The sequence below is a fragment of the Micropterus dolomieu genome, linkage group LG17 (assembly GCF_021292245.1).
Source record: "Micropterus dolomieu isolate WLL.071019.BEF.003 ecotype Adirondacks linkage group LG17, ASM2129224v1, whole genome shotgun sequence".
Lineage (NCBI taxonomy): Eukaryota > Metazoa > Chordata > Actinopteri > Centrarchiformes > Centrarchidae > Micropterus > Micropterus dolomieu.
Genome location: NC_060166.1, coordinates 21447831 through 21473653, shown reverse-complemented (window position 1 = coordinate 21473653; position 25823 = coordinate 21447831). Strand labels below are relative to the sequence as shown.

Below are 25823 nucleotides of genomic sequence, written 5' to 3'. Positions count from 1 at the left end.
ACTGCCTCTTTTCTCTGGTATAAGAAATTTATGTTGTAGCTTATCCTGTTTAGATTTAGTTGTTCCCAAGGAGAGATTGCGGAATGACATGATAATTAATTGTTAATAAGTAATTCCTGAAATCTAAGAATTGACAACTTTATAGACAATGGTGAGTTACTAGAGAGCAGACTAAGATCCAATAATACTGAATCATTACATAATGCTTCTCAACTATATTAATAATTACATAATGCTTAGTTCATAAATATGTGAAAGGAGATACTTACCACTCTCTCCCCCATTAACTGCATCTGAGCTCATTAATTGACCGTTAGTTACTCTGTGCAGCCTCAAGTAAAGTGAGTAATTATATTAAGTAATCCCTCTTACCGCATGACTACCTGACCATTAATTAACCTTCATGGGTCCCCCTCATATCGCTTTGCTTGGACGCTAACTGATGATTAAGTAATGACTAATGTCATTACTAGTTTAGTGCAGCTCAGTGGCTGACGAGTCAATCAAGAAATTCGCATATTGACTAATGATTCATAGTAACAAACCCTTATCATCTATAAAGTTAAATATTATTATTATAGGAAATACATATTAGCAATTATCAGGTCGGTCCTCCTTAGCTACTCACAGGTTTGTGTGCTGTGTTGTAAACTGTTACCAAACTACTTTTATTTTAGTTGTGTGGTTGACATTGATTGGACAGTTATAGGTCGGCGTTTTCTGACTGCAGATCTGGAGGAAATTCAATGTTCACGCTCTAGTGCATGCATCAGTATGCTCGACCTGGCAGGCTAGTTTCTACATGTAGATGTGTGGGTATACTCGAATTACATTGGTCAGAAAAGTAGGAGGATCTTGCACACTGCAGGAGCACTAGTGTGCTGGACCGTGCAGGCAGCCTTGTACTACATGGCATTGCGGAGTACTCGATGTCCTTGTATTATTTTTTATGTAGGCTGAGTTAATATGTCTATAAAGTAAAGAGATGCGTGACGTGTTGTTGGAAGAGGAGCAGGTCAAGTCCAGGCGTGTCAGTAGCGCGGGCTCAACAGTACACGCACTTTAAACTTTCCACCAGCAACTAGTTCGTTGTTTTCACTTCTATATAATCGTCTTGTTTTACGGCCGGCTGTCATGTTGCGCTGACGAGCTACTGTCAGTTTCGATAGCTGAGACAGAGCATGTGAACTAAGCTGTCCGGACATGGAGGAACCTGAAGCACAGTCAGAGAGCAGAAACACAGAGGGCTGTTTTGACAGGACCTTCTCGGCTCTAACTGTGGACGACGTGTATGAAATAGCCAAGCTGATCGGCGCCGAGGTGGAGAAACTGATCGACGGCTGTGGCAAGGACAGCGTCGTGGGTCTGGTGCCGAAAATAGTGAAAGTGCTGGAGCTGCTGGAGAGCTTCGCGTCGAGGAACCATGCTCACAAACTGAAGGAAGAGGAACTCCTCAAGACCTTCGAGACGATACAGCTGCAACAGCAGAAGAAACGCACGGGGAAAGAAAGCGAGGAGGGCAACGATAAAAATGAAATACGGGTGAGACAGACATGGGCGCTTTTAATCAACCCAGCATTTTGTAAACAATATGCCAACGGCGCTATTCCCTGTTAACGTTATCCTAGGTAAAATATATTTTGTTACAGTGCGTCAATTAAACCGTAGTAACGACTGCGTTATTGTGTCGTTACCATAGGTCGTGACCAACAGTTAACAGGCAGGCCAGAGACCAGCTAACGTTACGTTACAGTAACGTTAACAATTTACGTGGGCGACGCCTTCCAAACGGAGCCAAAACATAAACATTAAAGACTTGTATGGAGCGTATTAAATTCTTACACTGTATTGATTTTTATTATCTGAACCGTTATCTGATATATAAACGATAACAGTAATAGTAGTAACTAGTGATATCACTCACAGTGGCTGCCAATCTGATTGATATCTGTGATTTATGTTGCCAACTTTGAGCTGAAATACCTGCCGTGTCTGAATCGTCAAGGCAACCGCTGCACGACAGTTATTTGGCAGTTATTTAACGTTAGCGGGGTTGTAACCAGTTGTAAATGAAGGTTAGAAAATGTTGTCAGAATTTTACAGTAAACAGTTTTCCCTCCTATGTTACCAGTGATTCGTGTAAAATGTTTAAAACTGTAATGCGACACAGCAGTGATTTTAGCTAATTATCTTTAGTAGGAGTAGGACAATGCAATTTATAACATTAAGCTACCTTAGCTAAAAATAAGCTAGCTAACGGTAACGTTAGCCTAAATTCACTTGAATGCCAAGTATCAAAGTTAAAGCAGACTATTCATTCTTTAATGATATGGATTTACAAAAATCACTATTGTTGATGGGGTTTGTGGTATAGCAGCTTATTGTAAAGTGTAACGTTACACTACTGGACTAACAGAGTAAAGTGGGCCACTGGGCCCCAGGGCATTTTCACTGGGTAATTAGTAGTGTAAGTTAGCATATGTGGTTTGTTGCTATTCAGTTAACGGAAACTTTGATTGGCAGTAACGGTATACAGTCTCTAAAGCATGATATCAGGGCTTAATAGGACCCTAGCAGCTGAATATTGCCTTGGACACCCCCAAGCAGGTTAATCTGGCCTTCAGTATGTTGTAAAACCTCATTCTGTAAATTAAACACACAGCAATGTGGGTGTCAAATAATTGTTTAATACTTTAGTTGTAATGGAGTAAAAGTTTAAAGTCTCACAAAATAAAATAATAAAAAGCCGCACAAATGCCAGCGTTCCAAAAACTGAGAAGTACAACATAGTAACAGGGCTTTAAACATGAATACTCTTTATTCGTACGGTTCATGCTGCAGTGTTATAAAGTGTGAAATTCATACAGTTTGAACTATTATGCTGCTGTGACATTAGGACAGTACATGCAGAGGGAAGTGGTACTGTTCTTCCACAGCATGAGCTTGCCATAGTAGTATATGTAATTGTTTACAACAATTGTTTTTATTGTTGTGAAACTGTGGCAACCAATCTTTTAAATGGTTTGTAATTATTTCAGTGCACTGTGGACATGACAGCTTGTTAAAATCATTGCTGAGAAAGTAAATGGATTTGCTGTTGATTTGTCTTGGAACCGTTTCAATAAAACATCCATAATGACTTCACTACAAATGACACACCCACCTGAACAGATCCTATTTTGCCATAGTCAAATTCCTACATGCTCAAGAGATTTGAACAGCACAAGGGGCAGTTACATCAGCTCTTGTTTTTTCCAGAAAGTTTAGTACCATTTCCATGAGATATTATGCTTTTACAGTCTGTCTCCCATCCTCTCAAGCAGGAGCTGCAGCAGAAGGAGGAGCAGTGGAGAAGGAGGTGTGAGGAGCTGCAGGTCCAGGTGCAACAGCTGCAGGAGGACAGGGAGGAGCTGCAGAGCAGGCTGAAGGGCAGCCATGCACAGGACGGTTAGGATTTTAAAGTTAAATGTAAAATATGCTATGGGTCTTGCTATCTGGACTGTGTGTTTAAAAGCAGCCTTTCATGGTTCTACACTACGTATTGTTTATACTACTGAATATACTACGGAATCTTAGGGTTTTTTCCCCCCATTAGCTCTTCTTTAAACAAGCATATCAATCTCGGGGCCATTTGGTTATGTAGATTTACTTCTCCAGTTCAAGAATGCAAATGTATGTAACTCTACTTTCTGTGAAAAATGCTTCTCCACCCATTGCTATACAGATTCAATGCAGCTGGTTGACAGATAAACACTGATGTTTAACACAGTCAAACTGGTTGTTGCATAAAGACGATGCACTGGGAAAAAAACAGAAAAAGTAAATATTTGAAGAGTAGGTTTGTATTTTTACTTCTTAGATAGTCCATATTTTGTAAGAAAAGCATAACTGTAATACTCTGTTGGTGCACATCATTTACATTTGACATCTAGTTCATCCGTTTTGTTTAATAATTTGTTTAACAAAGTGAAACAGAAAAGATCCTACATCCCAGCTTCGCTTGTGTTCACTGATACATTTCAGCATACTGAAAACTCACCACGGTAATGTGACCCAGAGGGGGGAGTCGCTTTTGCCTGACTCGTTCTCTTGTTGGAAGGAAACATAATGTTTTAAAACTCTTGTGATTTATTTGACAAAGGCCATGTGGCAGGTGAATGTGATCATGAATTTCATGTGATAACTGCGACTGCTATCGGGCTCCCACAATTCATTCAGCTGAGGTGAAGTTCACATGTGCTGTTGATTATTTCAGTACAAGAATTGAAGTGTATGGGACTAAATTATAGTTTAAAAGGCACACCGTGCTGCAGCGCCAGCATGTTCAAAGGCTCTTCAGATCATTGAAAAACAAAAAAACATCTCTCCATGAATAGTCATGAATGGTATGTAGCTGAGCGATAGCTTTGTTTTTATTTGCTCAGGTTTTGAGATATCCACATCAGACATGTCTGTCATGAATGTTATTTGTGGTATGTTTGCATTACAGAAATACATCTGAGAAACTCAACAGTAAAATGTCTTTCTGAACACAGTGTCTCATTCACTCCGGATAATCCACAGACCTCGCTGTTAGACGTTTTAGTAAAATAATAGGTCCTATTCAAACTGCTCTGTGGATTATCCTAATTTATAGGCATTTGTAATCCGGGAAAAAAACTTGTTGAATTTTCCAAATGTTTTTTTTCCACTGCTGTGAGCACCACAAACGAAATTCTATTTACCTTTACAGTACATGGTGGGATAAGAACTTGGGCACATAAAACCAAAACTATCTGGCAAGAAAACACAGGAAGCAAGCAAGAGATTTTTTTTGTGATTTGGGTGAACTTGAACCTAGAAGTATGTATCCTCTGTCACTTCTGCAACACTTTGATTAAAGTAGTTAGCTTGTGGTCATATGTTAATAACTTGTTATGTGATTATTTCATCTGTTTCATGTTGATTGTTATACATTTTCTTAAAGGAGAAGAGGGCTTGCAGTATACTCTGACCACTGTATTTACATAGTTTAACTGTCTCAGAAGAATTACTATTGTCATATTTCTTTTACCATGTAAATGGTAGGATTGGCTATAATGAAAATATCCAGCTTTGATGTATGTCTTCATACCCTGTATGCACTGTATCACTCAACTTTCTGCATTTCCCATGGTTAGTTTATTACATTATAGATTATTCAAAATGGCAGATCATCAATTAACCATATAATTTAAGAATACACTACCTATTCCATCATTGCAAAGAGGGATAAAAAAAGGTTTTACACAAAACAGATTTCTTTGTCTTACCCTGTGTGTGTGTGTTTGTGTTTGTGTGTGTATGTGTATCTGTGTGTGTGTGCAGACCGTGTCCAGCGGCAGGAGCGAGAGGTGATGCTGAAGCTGAAGCAGGTGGTGGACAAGCAGAGAGATGAGCTGCGGGCCAAAGTCCAGGAGATAACCGCCATCTCCAAAGAGGTGGAGGCGGTAAGGAGACACAAACACAGTCTGCACATGCACACTGACACAATCTCATTAGACTGGAAAGAAAAGCCTTGAGGTAGCTGTCACCTTTGCTGATCTGCTGTAACACGTGGACACATAAACTTTTATAATATATATGGCTGTGGCTACAAAGGCTGGCTTCCTTAAAGGCATGTTGGCTTTTCTCATAACAGTAGTGTTTATTATGTTACTGTCACGCAAAGATTATGATTTTTATATATTTGTACATAGAGCCTTGTAAAATACGCACATAATTAAACAGTCATGTATCACAGGCAGAATCAAATAACACATTATGTAATGTAAGGTAGTGTGTTCACTATCAGGGAAAGAGGGAAGTGATTATACACATAGTTAGTGGTTGTGGATTAAGCTGCATTTAAGACAAGTCTGCACAGACTTTTCATCCCCACCCAGCTGCTGTGTGTGTGTGTCAAGGCATGTGTACCACATGGTTTAAATAGCACACATTACTGGGTGTGTATTTGTTAATGGTTTGCAGTCAGTTGACTTGAGTGAAAGACTGAAAAAAACAACTCATGGTCAACTGAACCAGTTTCTCTGTTTGCTCAAATGGCTGCCTACATTTTTTTTCACCCTTAAAATGAATGCTACACTTGTGTCGACATTGTGTGGTTTCTTTCCTTCCCCTCTTCTCCCCTAGGTTCAGGCCTGGCTTGTTTGTTTTCGGTTGAACTATATTCATATATGATGGGACTTTAAACCTGTTTAGTAGGTCTACTTGCAACCGCTCGTGTGTTTGTGTGTGTGTGTGTGTGTGTGTCCAGCTCCAGGAGCAGTTGGAGCGCTTCATGAAGATGAATGCGGAGTTGCGACACAAGCAGAATGTGATGCAGGCCCAGCTGAGGACCACTGTGGAGAGGAAGGCTGACATGGAGGCCGACCTGAAAGAGAAGAACAAAGAGATAGAAAACCTCCAAGCACAGCTGGACAGAACCAACAGCAACAGCCCTGTATGCATGCATCTTACACATGATGATTTATATATATTTCACATGAAGTCTTATGTCTCACATCTACTTGTCTATAAAAGGGGCCTTGCGCAGATTAGCTTTTGTTACGTTTATTTATGCAGGTCAAAGTAAATGTGTGATGTTGTGGGACAATTAACTTATTCTACTGCTTCACTCATTCTAAAATGTTCTAGACAAGATTTAGAAAGTGAATGTAAAGCTTGAGCTACTTATCAACTAACATCTTCTTTCAAATCTACACCAACCAGATCAAACTATCAGCATTTTAGTAGTCTGTATGACCTGATGACTCTCCCTTCTCCCATCAGTCCAATCCAAGTCAAACAGCTCGTGAGGCAAAGGAAAAGCCGACGGTTGACCATAAGGATCCCGATCAGCCGTGCTTCACCAAGAAGGAGGTGCGAGACATCATTTTCGAGAGGAACGAGCTCAAAACAAACCTCTTCCTGGTGCAGGAGGAGCTCAGCTACTATCAGAGGTGGGTCTACTTCCTTTTGAGGACGTCTTTTAGTTCTGACGTTTATTAGTAAATTGAGGCTAGTTTAAATGTAGATACATTGATTGTTGGGTATGTGGATGATGTAGTTTCTTACCTCTGATGCATTGTTTACATGTGGATGAATATGTTTGCGTGTCTATGCAGGGAGATCCTGAATGAAGAGAGGTGTCCAGGTTTCCTGTTAGAAGCTGTCCGCTCTGCCATCAAAAAAAGGAGAACACTCATTAAGGCAAAGATGCTGGGAATTCCTGTGAGCGAATGCAGCAGCAGGTCTCTTAAATACACACACCGCACCTACACACACAACACAATTTTGTTATATCCAGAAATAATGGGTCAATGTAGAAATATGTTCAGAAGAGAACACGGTTTTGTTGTTGTTGTTCCAGTGACGAGGAAGAGAGGAGTTCTTTGTTTGGGCAGACAGAAGTAGATGGTACAGAAGTTGACGGCAGTGGAAAACCGGTTGAGTCACGCATTCGAAACCTGTGAGTACAACTTACCCAGGCTGGTATTGCCGATACCAATACCAATACTTTTTACATATTTTATTTCTAGTTTAATGTGACCTCCCTCTCCCGTTTCAGTATTTATTAGAGAAATAAGGAGTAGGCTGTAGCCATACCAATTCAAAATAATCAAACTACTGTCATATTCTTTAATTATAATGAAAATATCCTGCTCAGAACTGCTGCTTCATAACATCATCATATTATTTTGACTTAATCTCAGATATTTAGCGAAGTTTGCGGTGTTGCCAAAGTATTTCACTGACTTTGCACACACATCACACAGAGCAACATTATTACCTTCACAACTAAAATACAGCCAGACGTGACTGTTTTTACAGTCAGCCAGAGTCAGTATTCAATCTCGGGAAATGTAAAGGGCTTCAGCGGCTCACTTCATAGAAGCTCCGTCACAGAGCCGCAGCTCAAGCATGACTTTGACAGGCGGAAGGAAAAGTAGTTCCTATCAACCTAGTAGTTAGACCATCCTGGTGACAGTAAGATACTCACTCCAAATGACTGAGTTTAGATATCGATCCTTTTATATGTGTATCGATCCTAGAGCAGGAAACGTTGGTATCAGAAATATCGATACTTTAGGATCGATCCGCAGATCACTACTTGAAATGTAGGCTTCGGTTCTCTGAAATAAATAAATAAATAAATGAAAAGTAAGGACTTTTACGCTTTCATTTTAGTTACTTTTAGTTAGTTTTGCAAACCTACAACATAGTTTTAGTTAGTTATCGTTTTTTTTTGTAAAGCTTCGTTTTTATTTTAGTTAACGACAATGTTTTTTCTCATCTAGTTTTCGTTATTCCGTTCGTCTTCGTTTACGATAACCTTGGTTGTGTACTAATGACAGAGATCAGACAGCGATTCTCTGCACAGGATTATCTTGATGCCATTTGCTTGAAGCATGGGAGGGATGTGAACACTGAGGATTTACCAATTGAAGCGTAATGCTTTAACTTAATATGTTCTTACAGTGTTGACAGTGTTTCTTACAGTACTTTAGTAATATGTTCAGACTCACGTTCATGTTTTTGGTCAGGACTGAAAATACAGCTGGGTCTTTTTTGTTGCCCAGAATCTCCAAAGAGAAACAAGTAGAGAGCATTTCTGAAGATGAATGATCAATTAAACTCTAAACAACTGTGGCATGTTGCACTGTAACCTTCAATGAATGTGAAGCAAGAATAAAAAAGAGCCATAAAAACTAAATGAGAAACACCGCAGACATCATTTGTGAATCAATGCATCGGTTTAAACTCTCTCTCTCTGTCACTGTCCTGAGATCTCTATATTTAGCTGTAATCCCTGACTACAGATCTTAACCTCAAGCCCGTCTTTTCTACTCTGTCGGCTGCAGCTTCGGCTTCCTGACTCGGTCGGGCAGCAGCCGGAGCCCCACCCACATGAGCAACTCAGCCTCCAGCTGGGAAATCATTGGCGACTCAGAAGCCACGGATGAGACGGAGCAGCAACCGTGCCCTTGAGCCTGGTACTGACCACAGAGATTTCCCCAAGATTGTCTCCCATGTGATCTGAAACAGACATTCTTCACCTCTGTCACAACAGAAAATCTGGTTGGACATTTGAATGCAGCCCCAGTGTGTATAACACAAAAGCACTATGTGAGTGTGAGGAAAGAGAAAGTGTCCACCTTTTTAAACAAACTCTTCAGCTTTCTCTTTTGCTTTTTATTTTGATCATAATTACTTTCACTTTCCTTTTTGTTTCTTTCACTCTTGCCCCAAATCCCCTGACTTTTTCATAGAAGTGATAAATAGGAGGAAAACTATTTAACTACAAAACATGTGGTACACAGCGTACTGCAGTATTAAGAGGGATACTTTTTAACTCACCTCAAAAAAAAAAGATGCTTCCTTGTGTATGATTCATGCCAATAGATCCTCAAACAATTTAACACCAAAGACATTACAAAGGTATATATTCTGAAATCAAACTCTCCACTTGTAATATGGAGAACAGTATATTAAGTTCACCTCAGTTCCACAAGAGGGTGTTTTATTACTATATATTTTACCACAACTGTATCATGAAACCTTTACCTCAGTGGGGGAATTTTGAAGCCATGTATTTTAATTGTTTAAAGTGTTTACTCGTGTATTTTTCATGATTTTAAGCACTTGTATGCTCAAAAGGAAAAAAAGAAAGTTGTAGTCATAATACCAGCCTGTTCCAGCAGAGAGTGCATTTTAACCCCTTAAGCCTTAACTTGCTGCTTGTATTGTTTCGAGTCATTGCACAGAGCCAAAGCCTTTGGCTGGTGTTTCTTTGAGGGTGGTGCCATAAATGTGCATGTGAACGTGTGTGTGGAACAGACTTCTGCATATTGGTTACTTCACATTAAAAGGAAGCAATGAGCTTCCTTGTGGAAATGAGAAATGCCGTGTTTATATTTATTTTTTTTAGTTCCCACATTAGCTGACGAGTTGCCACAAAGTAACCACACTCACTCTGTCTGACCCCTCTGTTCCCTGTAAATGTCTGACGGTAGCACTCACACTCAGACAATGACACATTGGTGTTGTATTTGTTGAGAGACAATGTATGACCTTCCAATCAGATCACGTTTTCCTGAAATAGTGTTCGCAATTTATTTTTGTAAGAATGTTTTTAATGGAACGTTTTCACAGACGAAAGCAGATCTAAGATGTCATTTAGGATGTGAGGGAATTTTATTGATGAAATGTGATAAAACAAATCATAATGTGGAGTTTCTCTGTGATAGCGAGGTCTTAAGATCCAATCAAATCCATTAAACACATTGTATTGAACATCAAACTGATCTCAGTGCATTTTTTTCCTTCATTCAAGAACAAAACACACCCTACTGTTTCTTTACAGGAGCTGTAAGTGTTCACGTGATCATATATGAGGAGGATGAAGGCTTCATCATGCCCTGGAAGATTGTCAACAATAGATTCTGGGAAAAAGGTGATATCAGGGGTGTATGTGTCTGTGTTTGCCTGTGTCCCACCAGTGTGTGCGGCGAGTTTTGTGTGTTCGTGTTCGTCCATCTTTAAAAAGCTCTGTGTCTGGCTGAATAGAAGGAAGTGACTCTGACTTCCCCAGGAAATGGGAAGAGGAAACACAGGGGATCGACCTCTCTGGCTGCAGTGGAGCCACAAGACGACTCACAGGAGAGAGAGAGAATGGGAAGGAGGGAAGGTTGGAGGGTTGACAGAAAGAGAGATACTGCCTTTCATTGTGCGCCCTCTGACTGGAAGGAGAACAAGCTGAAAAGATAGAAAAAAAGCCAGGAGCAGTCTGGACATAAAGACGTGAGACAGAAAGATATTTGGTTTTGGATTTGGTGTGGAGATGAGGGTTCTCCTTGGAGCTCTGAGTGCTCTGATCTGCTGCTCGTTGTCCTCACACACACTGGATCCTGCTGGGAGGAACGTCTGCCACAATATCAGGTACACTTCAACTTTACCTTCACTCACGCCTGTTATCTTTTCACTGCTGTGTCAAGTGAGTATTTTTCTGAGTGAGTAGTATTCCTGTGACAAATTGTAGGTATTTCTCAAGGAGTGTTGGACTTTGCTGGACTGCTCATTGGTCTGAATACAGCCTAAATTCTATATCTTCTTTTCCTTTTAATTATTTCGTTAAAGTTAACAGACCAAGCTGGCTGTTTTATTTGCTAAGTTTTGATTATTTTCTGTATATTCAGGGACCCCTCCACCCTGGTTTGTTGCACTGGATGGCGTCAAGAGGGAAAGGAGTGCACTATACGTGAGTTTAACTATTCAAATGGAAAGCATTCTGCAGGAATTATGCTTTTTACTGCCTACATATTTGCTGTGTTGTCCTGATTTCTCACTCGCTGGTATGCTGAATGTCTGTCGGTGTGTGTGTGTGTGTGTGTGCGTGCGCGCGTGTGTGTGTGTGAGTAGCTGTGTGTGAGGGTGAGCAGGCCTGCCTGAAGGATGAGATCTGTGTGTATCCTGGAGTGTGTCGCTGCCCACCTGGCTACTACGGAGCTCACTGTAAAACACGTGAGTCACAATGAACAACAGGAGCTGTTTAGCATTGATTAACTGATGTGTGTGTTTTGTCAGTTTGATTTACAATGCACATATTGCAAGTATTTCAGTTTTGCATAAAGTGACTTAAGTTGATACTAATATCATAAAACTGTAAATGTTTCTCATAAATAGCATTTGACCTGCTCCGGTTTATCACACACTGTACAATGTAGCTCACTGACCCCTTTGCTAAATGAAAAGATTATTTAAATACCAAACAACAATAACGTGACTCACTGCCACCAGGTGGCTATTAAGATCATTTATTGTAAGAAACCAGTGATGGAAGAAGTATTCAGATCTTTAACTTACATCTTAATACCAATACAACAATATAAAAATACTGCATTAAAAGGAATACTGCATTCAAAATCCTACTTAAGGTACAGAAGTATTATCAGCTAACTGTAATTACAGTATCAAAAGTAAAAGTACTTGTTCTTCAGAAAAATTGCCTTATATTGTATTATACTAGCACATTATTGTTATTAATACATCAGGAAAAAAAGTTAAAAAGTTAAGGGGCCAGTGGTTTTCAACAACACATTGTATTTTACTTATTACGTATTTTTATTTATGAAAAGTCGCCAGTTACTACTGTCAAATGTAGAAACTGCAATATTAGTCTCTGTATTATATATTAATTGTAATAATATTGAAGTATAGTACTTGAGTAAATGTCCTTACATTCCATGTTTGTGTGTGTTTACACCGTGTTTTTGCCCAGTATTATGCATTTCATGTATTCTCTGTGTTTGGTCAGGCTGTCCTCCTGAGTTCTGGGCCTCAGATTGTCGCCAGGTGTGTCAATGCCACCCACATGGCCGCTGTCACCCCGTCACGGGTGAGTGCACCTGCAACCCTAACCGCTGGGGTCCGCTGTGCCAGAACGCCTGCAAGTGCGCCCGGCATGGCCACTGCCACCCCGTCCACGGTAACTGCACCTGCGACGAGGGCTGGTGGACGCCATCCTGCTCCAAACCGTGCCAGTGTGTCAGCGAAGGATCCGTTGGCCCCGGCTGCGACCAGCTAACAGGCCGGTGTAACTGCAAGAGGGGCTACTGGGGTATGAAATGTCCCGTCACTTGCAACTGCTACCTGTCGGCATGTAATGAGCGTACCGGTATGTGTGACTGCGAGGAAGGCTGGTGGGGACCCAGCTGTGACCGGCGATGTAACTGTGACCTCAAACACAGCAGCTGTGACCCAGCCAACGCGCAGTGCCTGTGCCACCTGGGGTACCAGGGTCTCTTCTGCAACAAGCCCTGTGAAGCTGGGAAGTATGGCAGTGGTTGTAAAATGAGGTAGGTGTAACGTAGGATACATTAGTTTGTTTTAAATACCTGTGTCAATGTTAACTCTCTCTCTCTGTCTCTCTCTTTCTGTTTGTATCTCCTGTCCTAAGCTGTGGTTTCTGCAAAGACAACCAGCTCTGCTCTCCCACTGATGGTGCCTGTGATGCCTGTGAGCCCGGCTGGAATGGTACACGCTGCGACCGCTCGTGCCCGTCTGGTTATTACGGTGACGGCTGTCAGGAGAATTGTCCACGTTGCAGAAATAATGAACCCTGTGACCCAAAAACTGGGAGATGTTGGAGGTGTGACCCTGGATGGACTGGACCCAGGTGCGCATGCGCGTTTGACCCATACATGACCATGCTGTTTTTAAGTTACAGCGAAGGTTATCGCATCATTTGGTTTTTCAGGTTTTAGTCTAACAAATGACTACATACAATACAATACAATGATTATATTACAACCAACCATTTTACAAAATACATCATGAGACAAGGCTTCTCAAACGTTTCTGGTGTGTTTTTATATCTCCAGATTCTCATAATCCCAGCAATTATAGAGTTGACAAGTATAATAATAACAATAATAATAATAATAATTACCTCTTACTTTATAAATGTTTTATTAAAATACATCAACATAAGATCAGCAAACTTCTTCAGTCTTAGAAATATCCTACAACCCTGTCAGCATATCAAGCGACCCCATACTGGGTCCCAACCCAAAGTTTGAGAACATATACCATACGATATCAGCATCTACATCTCAGTCATCTGTTGGTTACCATTTCTTTCACCTTGTTATGAAAATGAACCTGCAGAGATTTCAACATGCTTCTAAGTCAGTCTGTCATAGTTATTTTAATAGTAGTTATTTCTGTCCAAAGGTACATTATCATCTATCTGGGAAGTGAAAACACTTCCCTATTGGTGCATACAGCTTTTGTTTTTGCTGGTCACAGCTCACTACTTTGTTGCCATTCACTGACAACATGTGATGAATAAGCAAACAAGTTCATTGATTGATTTTCATACTTTGTGGAAATGGATGCAGATAGCGGCCTGGAAGGAGGAACATCTAGCTTAAAAGTACATCAGTCAAATACATTACTTTTATAATGATTAAAAGTTGTGTGAAAATGCTCTTGATCTTGTCTTTGCTTCACATTTCTAAAGAGTGTGTATACTTTAAATGGATTGATACATGTGTGGGACAAATATCCACATAAAAGTGAACAAGACTAAAATCAGTTGAAATAGTTACACATGTAGTGAGGCTGATGTTTAGGATTAGAAAATGAACTCTCGGTCAGATTGATGCCTATTACCATTTTCATCATCGCTCCCTCTCGCCAGGTGTGAGGAGGCCTGCTCGAACAGGACGTTTGGAGACGGCTGCAGCTTCCCGTGTGGCCCTTGTTTCCACGGGTACTGCCATCACGTGACAGGAAGATGTGTCTGTCAGCCAGGCTTTCAGGGAGAGAGGTGAGCAAATGAAAGCAGTGTTTCGTTTTTGGACATAGTTATAGTTTAAAAAACACACACACACACACACACACACACACACACACAGATCATTTAACCAGCCACACCAACACACTTCGTTGACAGCATTATTCTTGTGATAGCTACACAAGTAGGATAAACTAAAATGAAACAGTTTCACTTTATGTTTTGGTTTCTAGTCATGCCTCTTGTTGTTATGAAAGCCTGAAAATGGCCGCAGTGTCAGCAGATTCTTATTCCTCTTAAACTGAGAGAAATGCTTTAAAATATGGATACACAGTCTTTAACCACATTATTAGCTAAACAGATCTAACTAGTAAATTTAGTCTAGGCAGCTAAATGATACATACACTATACCTTTGTTTTGAAAGATTTAGTTTTAATCCATTAACCACTACACTGAAACGTACATTACTGTTTTATTTTTGTCAACCTTAATATAAGTAGTAATGCCGTTGCGAGCATGGATCTTCCTTGCTGGTGCGTTCAAGGAACCTCTGGCATCCAAATAGCACTTCAGTCATGGACTGCAGTGCTGTTGAGGACAAACAGTCCTCAAACATGAAAAGATTCATGGGAATTAGCCCGAAGAAGGGGACTTTTGAAACCAAGACACATGTAATTTAAGTGTATAAAACAAAGTTGTTCAGTAAATGTAATTTGAGGTTAGCAGATTAACCTCCAATATGGTCCTTTTAATCTTCTTCTCTATGACTCTGCAATGTTTATTAGTCACTAAAATCATGATTCAGTGTTCATACACACAAGTCTTTTTTTTGCTGTAGTGTAATTACATGGTTTTATGTTTTTTTCCCAGCTGTAACAGCAGCTGCCCCGCCCTGCAGTTTGGCCCCAACTGTTCCTCTGCCTGTTACTGTGGTGAGGGGGTGCGGTGCCACCCAGTCTCTGGTGCCTGTCCCAACAGTATGTCCGTCTATCCGTCTGTCCATCCATCCATCAAAATGTATCTGTGTATACTGGTGCATGGATTAGTGTATGAGCCTGAAGGGCCTCACATGTTTCTTGATGCGTGTGTGTGTATCAGGTGTCAGAGGTTCTGTAATAGCGGGCGTGCTGATTCCTTTGCTCCTGTTGCTCCTTGCTGTGCTCTGCTGCTGTTTGTGTTGTGGAGGAGGACCTGATGATGGCAAAGACAGGTCTGTACCTCACTTCCCTTTATCAACATTCATATCCACTTAGGATACTGTATAAGCCCAAACAGGACCATATTTATGTACCACTCCCCAGACTCTGGAAGTATTAACTTTTTAATTCTTCCTTAAAATTGGTAATTGTGATATTATCATGACATTTTTGGGTGGTGGAAAGACATTCAGTTCAACTACGGCACTGTGCAACAGTGTGAAAGTCTGACTATCTAAACCATTGTAACCTTCTTTCTTCCAGGGAAACTGTGGTGGATGGAGGCTTGTCTGTTCGGATGAAATATCACGTCTATAGAGTCCTGGCAAACATCGGTGCTGCACTTCCCTGCATCTCTAACTGGTCGTCTGGCCTGCCTCGTGTCACTGGTCAGTCCAGCAGCACAGTATTCACAGTATAATGCTGCATAATACAGTAATACATATGGTAATCTTTTATCATCATATCTCACAACATGGACAGACTTTTCAGTATAGAATGTATATAACATTACAAAAAAAAGAAAAATTTTACTAATTACTTAAATGAAAAGTATCTGAGCTCCTGAGAAAGTAAATGTGTCCCTATCTTTTATAATCTAATCTATTTTTCATGTCACACACATACAGTCTCTCACCATGACCCAGAGCTGACGTTCAACCATAGCTTCATTGAGCCTCCTTCCTCTGGCTGGGTGACTGAGGGGTCATCCTTCGACACTGACGAGGAGGAGGGAGAGGCGCTCTACTGTGTCCCTCCAAGGGAAGGTGGGAACATGGACACGCCAAACTTTACATTGCCTTCTTTTAGTGGTGAGCTCTCTTTTTATGTCGCTGAACTTCTTCTGTCTCTTTCTCTCTGGCAGACATCCCGGCAATGGCAGGTGGCGAGTTCCAGGAGATGAGCTCAAAGTGTAACATGTTCTTAGACCCATCCAGCTTCAGCAGTGAGGACATCACCGCGCCCTTCAACATCCCTCGCACCTCCAGCATCGCCAAATCCAAGCGGCCGTCTGTCTCTTTTGCAGAGGGCACCCGCTTCAGCCCAAAGGAGAGGCGTGGCTCGGCTCAGGACCCTGGCGCTTTGCCTGGACACCCACGCAACAAGCCCAAGTCACCCTGGGGGGTTTTGATGCTCTCTGCCCTCCAAAATCAGGCAAGTGCAGCTAGAACTGGGGAGGAAGATGGAGCTGAGGGTGAGGACCATAAAGATGAAGTGGATGTGCAGGCGACAGATAATCAGGAGTCAACCTATGAGGTAGGGGACCAGGAAGTAGAAAGAACTCCATCCCGGGCCACGCTGCAGGTACCCGGTGCATCAGGACGAAGACGGACTATGTCCAACACAGCTACTCATAATGGGACTCAGCTGCCAACATCTGCCTCTGATGCTCAAGTAGGGGTCTCAAATAAAGTCACCACAGTGCACGTGACGGTAGGTAAGGCAGGTAAGCCTGTGTCAAAGCTGGAGTCGAGCTCTGAAGGACCCGTTCAGGCCATGCTACGGCGACTTGGCAGCCTCCAGAGACAAAGGGAGCAGGAGTCTGGAAGGCCCAAGCGTAAGGCACCTGAGGGGATCACCAAACCACCCAGGAAGAAGCTCGGAGCTCGGGCGAGTGTGTGGGAGCAGGGAGGGCCGCCTGGAGGGGAGGTCGGCATATGTAAGCCAATCAGAAGAAAGCATGCTTCTCTCAACTCCGCTGACACAGCCGGCGCTAATGACACTCCACCAGAGAGTGGCACTCCAAAAAGGCCATTGTCGTTCGTTCTGCAGAGCGTGCCAGAGGTGGCTTCAGCTGACTCAGGGTCAGATCTGAGGGCTGAGGGAGACACAAGGCAGGGTGGTGACCCCAGTGCAGGAAGGATTGAAAGCAACTACCTGACTGTGGGACCAGCTGGAGACACTGCGAGTCTCACTGAGGTCATCGCCAATGAAGGCGCAGTGGTCAGTGTCAATGATGAACCCTGCTATGAAAATGTCATGATTCAACACTCATAACCTCTGAGAATCTAATATGTCAGCAGGTCTGATCCAAATCCTACAATGCTAAAAGCACACAGGTAGTAACTACTGTAAATCTGAGTAAATTACAGCTCTGTGATTTTTTAATTATGGTGTCACTGGTCAAAGTTATGTAAAAGAACAGCTAATATTATGCAGAATTTGTGACAAAAATATCTACTATAATATCTGTGTCTTGACTCAGAAGGGATAAACAGACACAAAGACTGGAGAATGGTCTTTTATGGAAAATCATTTTGAACATCTGGCTTGTACAAGGAAGACGAGAGCAAAAAATCGGAAACAATATCATAGTAGTTGGAAAACATCACAAACTCTGTTCTTAAATCAAGCAACTGGTATAATTTAATCAAATAAGATTTGAGTAAATAAGATTTGACTCTGCTGCTTTACTGATGTTTTTATTTGTCATGGATAAAAATAGTACAAGAACAGACTGGAACAGGATGTGAAAATGCAATAAAATGTGACTCATTCTGAATCACTGCTCAATACACCCTTTAGACATCTGTCAAAGGCCCCTACAATTCAACAAGGCTGCTTTGCCAGTGTATTATAGTTTTATATTTTGCCCTCTTACCAGTAGAGGTCAGAAAACTGTAATTGTAAGAATGTTTTTACATCTACGAACTTTAGTCAAAGTGCCCTCAAGCACAAATGCACCTGTCACGTAATGCTGCTGTCGGGTGAAACCCACATTATTGCAATTCAGGGAGTTTTCTTTTCATCATGAAACCTCCATCATGTCATGAGAGTTTTCAATTTTCCTATTCACTGTATGTTCACCATTACTAATGAAAATAAACACATTGAAATTTGTTGATACATGATTTAGAAAACATCTCTGAATTACTGTTTGTGTGGGTATTTGAATGTATTTCCTCAGATCTTTAGTAAAAGTAGAAATACCACTCTGCAAAAATAATCTGTTGCAAGTCAAAGCCCTTAAAAGTAGTGTTGTAGTACTCGAGACCGGTCTTAAGACCACTTTTTGATGGTCTTGGTCTCGTCTCAGACTCGACCACATTTGTACTTGGTCTTGTCTCGGTCTCGGACATTGAGGACTCGGGATTTTATTTCAAGACCAGTCAAGCCACTTAAACCATTTAAAGTCCTGACCCCTCTGGACATATGTGAAAGCATCACACAAATTTACCTTCTATTGACCCCATACCCAAGAGGCTGGAGGCCCCTAGTGAGACTAGTTATATGGCAGTGTTTTAAAGATGGTTCTCATGAAATTCCCATTACAACCATAACTTTGGGAATATCAATAAATTGCTTTTGTATTGTTGGATTTATTTGTTAACATCCTAACTTTGATTGGATGTAAAACATATTGCTTCAAATGCAACCAATAACCCTAATTAAAAAAGTGTTGTTACCGTTAACGGCTATCCCCCCTTCCCGCGATGGTAGGCGTGGAAAAGGAGTGTTGAATAAAGATGCTTATGTTGATTTCATCTGTAGGGGGCTACGCTGTCGATTCGACGCAGGAGTATAAATTGCACTTTAGTGTTTGTATGTGGGTGTATTAATGGCAATGTGGATCTTTCAGATCAATTTGAGAAGTACATATAATCTTGTTCCACATTTTATTGTGTGTCATGTAATGTGGGGAACTGGACTTGGTCTTGACTCGGTATCGCCCTCCCTCGGTCTTGGTCTCGACTTGATCTCAGACATTGAGGACTCGGGATTTAATTTCAAGACCAGTCAAGACCAAGATAAACTCTGGTCTTGGTCTTGACTTGGTCTCGATTTGGGGGGTCTTGACTACAACACTACTTAAAAGTACACACACAAGGTCAGAGTGGCCCCTGAGTGATATAGTATTATATATATATGTATGTCATATTATTGGAATATTATTACCGCTGCATTCACACATATTCACACATCTGATTGAGGGGAGCTACTTTATATACTCCTGGTTAGTTTGAGCTCTAAAATTCATCATATGGATTGTATGTAAAATCTGCAAATTATTATTGTAGTGCAGTAAAAATGACAATATTTCCCTCTGAAATGTGGTGTAGTAGAATTATAAAGTATAATAAACTCAAACTCAAAATTGTACTTTAATACAGTACTTTAATATAGTAAATGCTATATTCTGCCAATGATGCAATGTAACAAGCTTGTTAATTATTATGACAATGAAAAATAAGAAATGAGAAGCAGTGAATCTTTAAAATATAAAACCTTGTACCTGTTGACAACAGATTTCATAAAATCAAGCAGCTGAACTTTGGCCCTGACAAGCAGTGTGTGGACTTTCACTGATCTCCAATATTTGCTGAAGTTGACGAGCAGCTTGTTATGTGTTACACTAAACATGTTTGACCAGCTTTTTTATATATTTATTTTTCTTTTACAGCCAACACTGCATGTTCAAAAAAATCATTCATTATATACAAATTTAGTATAAAATGATCACTTTTAATATAAACATTTGAAACTACTTCTCTGCCCCGGAGGTGCCTGAACAGCCGAGCCAGTATTTGGCGATGGATCTGGGATATGGAGGCACGGCAGGGTCAACTCTCTTGCTCCTGAGGTCCACTCTGTAGTATTTATCTAGAAAACACATACAACAAGTCAGATTCATTTTCCCTCTCTGGATAACCTGAGATGAGCGGGATAGTCAGAGGTAGGTCAGAACTGGTGCTCTGAAGTCAAAGTATTAAGATCCTTTGATTTTAAGATTAAAGGGGGAACAGCACTGATTTTAGCCATCTGTTTCTTTGTAATGTGGACGAATAAATAGCATGTGAAACTAGTTATAATAAGTCGTCTGTGGCTAGAGGGAGGTGGGGAAAGTTTGATGAGATTACTGAGTTCCTGTCCACTCTACCAGCTGCCCTCGACATCTGTAACTCTTCTCACAGAGGTTTTCTTTCATCAGTCTGTCTGAAAAAAGCTCAGACAAGATCTTAGGAAAAAGGGGTGTTTTTTATTTTGAACAGGAAGGAGAAGCCGGCAGATGCGAAGCAAGAACATACCGGAAGTTGCACCCTGAGATGACAGTGTACAACTTCTCTTTTCATAGGTTGTCACTATTGTTTAGTTGAAGTATTTTTGTACTGCTTCTGTGTATTCTTTGCACATCTGACCAAAGGAATTTCCTCCTTTGGATAATAAAGTTGGATTTGATTACAGCTCCCTTGAGATTTTAACAGCATTTAGAAAATACTCATAACATGCGCTGTTCTTAATTTTTGCTATTTCATTTTCATTGTAGCTAGCTCTATATTTAATGCCTGCTTAACATATTCTGTTTGCATTCTTAATTTAGTAATTTGTGCTGAAACCAACAGATGACAAGTAATCTGATAATCGCTTAAATGTTAAAATTATTCATTAAACGACAAACATTCACAGGTTACAGGTTCTCAAATGTGAGGATTTGCTGCTTTTATCAGTTTTATGTCACTGTAAATTACATATCTTTAGGCTTCGGACTGTTGGTCAGACTGAAGAAGCTATTTAAAGATGTCATATTGGACATCAGTGAGCATTTTTCACTACTTTCTGATATTATAAAGAATAAGCAATTACTCAATAATGAATATAATTGTTAGAAGCAGCCCTTAATTGTAATACATATCTTAGTTTTCAATAGCAATAACTCCAGTTGGTTCATCCAGTGGGCTAAAGGTTGATTGAATGAATATGTTAAAATGTTTTGTATGACTGCATCACTAACCTATACTGCACTGCTAATGAATCTGTCCCTGTTGTGTTACCTCCTTTAAAGAAGTAGACGCTCTGCATGGGCAGATTCCTCTGGATGGACTCCCAGTGCGAACTGTCATCTCTGGAGTTGTAGTTGCCTCTGTTGTTCTGGCGGTAACCATCTCTTCGTCTGTTCTGGTCCCAGTCTTGATCCCACTGTCTGTCCCAGTCTCGTCCGAGCCTCTCCTCTATTTCCATCCTCCTCTCTGCCAACCTCAGACCCATTTCCATCCCCCTTTCCGCAAAGTCCTGTCCCATAGACCCCCAGAAGGGCGAACGGCTTTGCCTCCTACGACCCCACTGCTGGTTCCACTGCTGGTCTTGCTGTTGACCCCACTGCTGCCCTTGCTGTTGATCCCACTGCTGGCCAGGCCGGTAGTCATTGCGGCGACGCGTGGCCCTCCTGGGAGGGACGTACATTCTGCCTGTCATGGCAGCGTCCACTGGAGACTTGACGCCCTTCCAGTCCCTCTCAATGAAGTGGTGTTTGTCGTGATGCTGAGGCACTAAAGAAGGTTAGACAAACATGAAGCTGTACAAGTGACAACGCCTGCTTCTGCTACAAAACCAGTACAAATGATCTATAACACCACAACTCACAGTCAGTGAAGAGCTCGCTAAAAAAATGTTCATAGTTGTTGTAGTATACGTCAGTGTAGCGCCTGAACACTGTGGACGGAGACGTCTCAGACATGGTGATACACTCTTCATGGGACGGCTGGTGCAAGAACTCATACTTGTAATACTGATCCGCTGGAGAAACCAACAAAATGTCCCAACTCACATTAAAGTAACTTTCTGTTATGCACAGTATATGAGAAATATTTTCCACAGTATCACACGTTCAAAATACCAAATATTCTCTAGAAATATCTGGACAAATTACGTGATACCTGGCTGTACCTTTGAAAAAATAGACCTTCTCTTTTCCGTTGTGACCAGGAGCAGGCAGAGCAAACGCTGCATCCACATGATCAGGGATTTTGTCAAAGCCCACGCTGATATCTCGAGGATAGTCCTCCTCCAGCACACCGTTATCAAACCTCCAGTACTTGTTTCCCTAATGAAAGTTTTTAAGTATTTGTTATCACAGCAGGCGTCTGACACACCTGTGACAGGTCAAATTAATACAAGATCACTTCCTGTGTCCCCACCTTGAAGATGTAAGTCTTCCCTTGACAGTTGACGCGGGTGAAGGCAGCATCAATCGGCCCGCTGATGCCCCACACGTCCTTTATGAGCTTTGGATAACCAGGAAGCACTGACTGCTGGTCCAGTTCAAAAAAGTAGTCCCCTAGAAAAAAAACTTAATTTCATAAACATTGTTCCCCTACAAAAGAGAGAGTAGTCTACAGCAAACGGTAAACTTTGTAGAAGAAACCTCACATTTCCTTTATTAAATGTCAGATTACTGCATTATTGGATTACATTGCCAGGCGCTCACCTCTGAAAGCATACATGGAGCCATTTTTCAGTTGCATGAAGGAGTCAAAAGGCCTCCCACTGCAGGCCACTGCGTCTGGGTCGGGGGCTTCAGTGGTGGCTGTTGTGACAGGAACAGTGGTCACTGTTGCATCTGTCCGAGGGGGCTTGGTCGTAATTGGGTCATTCTGTGGAGGTGGCATTGTGTGTGAAACTGGTGTTTCTTGTGTAACAGGGATTTTCTCAAGCGTGGCATCCATCGGACGTGGGGGTTTGGTCATTTCTAGTGTGGTTTCTGGATGTTCCTGTGGTCTGCGACCAAAGTCTGAGATGGGCTGCTGCGTGGGCCTCAGCAGACGACTGATGGCGGTGAAAGGAGAGATGTCATGTGTACGTCTCAAGGGAGGGGTGCCATCAAACAACTCATCATCATCATCATCCTCTGCAAACACAAACGTGTCTCCACGAGCTGAGGGGGAAAAAGTGATATCAGTGACCATTGTTCCCCGAACTATTGTGACTCATAACATGACTGTATCCAAAACAAATGAGCAGAGAGGTTTCTTACTCGTCATGCCACAAACAACCTCAAAGTCAGAGCAGCAGCTCTTGTAATACTTGCACATGGAGTCACACTGGCACTTCTTCTGAGAGTCAAAGCCATTCTCACAGCGACCCATACAGGACTCTGAGGATAAATGAGTTAAAGAAAATAAATCACCTCTATTTTGTTGATGTATTTTTTTTAATGCTTCTCTGTTTTGTTTGCACCTCTAACTAAATGAATTTCATCCTTTGGATAATAAAGTTAAGTTGGATTTGATCACAGCTCCCCTGAGGCTTTGACAGCATGTCAGTAAGAAAAGACTCATGGGACATGTTGTTCTTTATTGTTAATAGTATTTTTTCTTGTCATTTTAGTTAGCTCTGTCTTCTTATCGCTTCCTGTTTGTATTCATAATTGAAATTAGTGCTGAAACAAACAGTTGATTGATTGATCAAAGAACAACTACTGTGATACTGACATAACTGTTGAAGTAATTTATCAAGCAGAAATGCACAAGATTCACAGGCCCCAGCTTCATAAATATGATAACTTGCTGCTCTCTATGTTTTGTATAGTATTAATACTTAATAGATAATTATTGAACAAATGTTTTTGGACAAGAAATCACTTTGAGCTCTGGGCATTGGGCATTTTCACAAAGATAATGAATAAAATTGTTCATAGCAGTCCTAACTGTAATAAACACATCTGACAGGGCATCCAAAAGTTGATTACTCTGATTGCATCACCCTGTGATCTAACAGTTAAACAAATGAAGAATTTAATGAATTCATATATTGTTAAATGTTCATTCTTTTATATAATATGTAGTTGTAGCTGCTGATAAGAGTCTGACTGTAACACGTTAATACTAGGATGAACAACAACCGGCAACACTCTATTTGTTTACCACAAATACTTTTCTGAACTATAAAGCTGAATTTTAAATATTTTACTTACCATCTGCAGATAAAGCCTGAGCGAGCAGAGCGAGCAGCAGCACGGCCCACAGCCTCATGTTGCCTCTGTTGTGCGAAAGGACAGAATGAGAAAGTAATGAAGGACCATGTGCTCCCAATCATTGGAAACATGTGTTAGTCACCCCACTTCCTTGTTTATTTTAACCTTATTTGCAAACCTCTCTCTACTCGAGCAAATAAACAGAGGCACAAAGAGAGAAAGAGATCGATAGAAAACCAAACTTTAAGCAATGTGACCAATCAGCTGACCTTGTTGCTTAATTGCGTTTTACTGCAATCTGTGGGTCATTTAGTGATCACAGAGCAGTGGCTCTATACAGTCTATGATTTTAAGTAATGCTACTCAGTCAGTCAAGACAAGACTAGACCTGAATGTAGCTTGTAACTATGAGGCCTCAGTTACGACCAAAGTACTGGCCTGTTGTGCCGTCTCTTAAAACACCCAGGTTACAAGCTTATAAGTAGCCTATGGAGTAGTTTAAAAGCAAGGAAAGCAATTCACACCAGACTTAATTTTTGTCTTTGTGTGTATGTACTTTTGTGTGTAATGTTCAAGCAGCAGTTTTGTTTTTGATAATGTACCAGGATTTTAGCAGTATGGAGGTCATGGGTCCCCCCTGGCACATCCATCCATCCTCAACCGGTTATCCTGCGTACAGGGTCGCAGGGGCTGGAACCGATCCCAGCTTACATCGGGCGAAAGGCGGGGTACACCCTGGACAGGTCACCAGGGCCCAGACCATCGCAGGGCCACACATAGACAAACAACCACTCACACTCACATCCATACCATTTGGGAGGAGGAAGCCGGAGCACCCGGAGAGAACCCACGCGGACACGGTGAGAACATGCAAACTTGACACAGAAAGGCCGGGGCAACCGGGGTTCGAACCCACGTCCTTCTTGCGATGAGGCAACAGTGCTAACCACTTAGGTTGGCAGAATATGAACAGCATACTATTTTTTCTACAACCCACCAGAAGGTACAGTCTAGCCTGCACTTTTGTCTGCACCATATTGTGCACATAATGTGCTTGCTTCACCTTTTGACTTGTACACTCCTGCCAAAATGTTGGTGGTTGTAAAACAACAGGAGGGTCTCATTCTCATCAGAGGAGGATGCTTTATAATCAGGGTCCTCAAAGACTTGTGACAAAACCTCACTGACAAAAATGTCACTTTTCTGTTGAGCGAGAGAGCACACAGAGCACCAAGAGAAATGGTTCAGAAGGCTCCTTCACAAGCTTTTACAGTGGGGGAAAAAAGTATTTGACCCCTTGCTGATTTTGCAGGTTTGCCCACTTACAAAGAATGCAACGATCTATAATTTTAATCATATGTACATTCTAACAGTGAAAGACAGAATCCCAAAGAAAATTCCAGAAAATCACATCATATGAATTTATTAAAATTGATAACCATCTGATGAGGAAAAACAAGTATATGACCCCCTGGACAAACAGCATGTTAATATTTTGTAGAAAAGCCATTATTGGCCAGCACAGATGTCAAACGGTTTTTATAGTTGGTGACAAGGTTTGTGCACATTTCGGCAGGGATGTTGGCCCACTCCTCCCTGCAGACAGCCTCCAAATCATTCAGGTTCCAAGGTTGTCGCCTG

At 41.3% G+C, this 25823-nt stretch overlaps 3 protein-coding genes and 1 long non-coding RNA gene across 9 annotated transcripts in view; 3 read left to right on the top strand and 1 right to left on the bottom strand.

Moving 5' to 3' along the window:
- Positions 1-878: 878 nt before the first annotated feature.
- LOC123985837 (Rab interacting lysosomal protein) lies at positions 879-10300 on the top strand. 4 transcript variants are annotated; one of them, XR_006828756.1, is made up of 8 exons: positions 879-1542; positions 3321-3447; positions 5347-5468; positions 6275-6460; positions 6790-6959; positions 7125-7230; positions 7370-7468; positions 8862-8879. XR_006828756.1 is itself a non-coding variant. In XM_046073746.1 (8 exons), exons 1-8 carry the CDS (start codon positions 1204-1206, stop codon positions 8986-8988), a joined length of 1296 nt encoding a protein of 431 aa, XP_045929702.1. In that variant the 5' UTR covers positions 882-1203; the 3' UTR covers positions 8989-10300. The 4 variants fall into 4 exon arrangements, 3 of the variants coding, with proteins under 3 accessions (XP_045929702.1, XP_045929703.1, XP_045929704.1); XM_046073746.1 differs by having other exon boundaries at positions 882-1542; positions 7125-7250; positions 8862-10300; XM_046073747.1 differs by having other exon boundaries at positions 883-1542; positions 3324-3447; positions 7125-7250; positions 8862-10300.
- A 62-nt stretch (positions 10301-10362) lies between these two features.
- scarf1 (scavenger receptor class F, member 1) lies at positions 10363-18340 on the top strand. Of its 2 annotated transcripts, none has more exons than XM_046073744.1 (12): positions 10363-10453; positions 10592-10938; positions 11196-11257; positions 11419-11520; positions 12314-12854; positions 12956-13174; positions 14201-14329; positions 15168-15274; positions 15396-15507; positions 15758-15882; positions 16123-16260; positions 16359-18340. In XM_046073744.1, exons 2-12 carry the CDS (start codon positions 10841-10843, stop codon positions 17489-17491), a joined length of 2766 nt encoding a protein of 921 aa, XP_045929700.1. In that variant the 5' UTR covers positions 10363-10453; positions 10592-10840; the 3' UTR covers positions 17492-18340. The 2 variants fall into 2 exon arrangements, with proteins under 2 accessions (XP_045929700.1, XP_045929701.1); XM_046073745.1 differs by having other exon boundaries at positions 10367-10453; positions 10567-10938.
- An 880-nt stretch (positions 18341-19220) lies between these two features.
- Positions 19221-25823, bottom strand: part of vtna (vitronectin a) — an 11968-nt gene continuing 5365 nt past the window's right edge. Inside the window, exons 1-9 of one of the 2 annotated variants that reach the window (XM_046074980.1) lie at positions 24785-24921; positions 24183-24247; positions 23244-23363; positions 22698-23144; positions 22408-22547; positions 22157-22313; positions 21854-22006; positions 21265-21759; positions 19221-20095 (exon numbers count right to left, since the gene is read on the bottom strand). In XM_046074980.1, coding sequence (XP_045930936.1) covers positions 19977-20095; positions 21265-21759; positions 21854-22006; positions 22157-22313; positions 22408-22547; positions 22698-23144; positions 23244-23363; positions 24183-24240 — 1689 coding nt within the window. In that variant the 5' untranslated portion in view covers positions 24241-24247; positions 24785-24921 and the 3' untranslated portion in view covers positions 19221-19976. Of the gene's footprint in view, positions 20096-21264; positions 21760-21853; positions 22007-22156; positions 22314-22407; positions 22548-22697; positions 23145-23243; positions 23364-24182; positions 24248-24784; positions 24922-25823 lie in introns of those variants that run through there. The other variant, XM_046074979.1, reaches the window with a different exon arrangement.
- On the top strand, positions 21441-23498 carry LOC123986623. The gene is made up of 2 exons (XR_006828917.1): positions 21441-21768; positions 22911-23498. It is a non-coding gene; the product is annotated as an uncharacterized LOC123986623 (long non-coding RNA).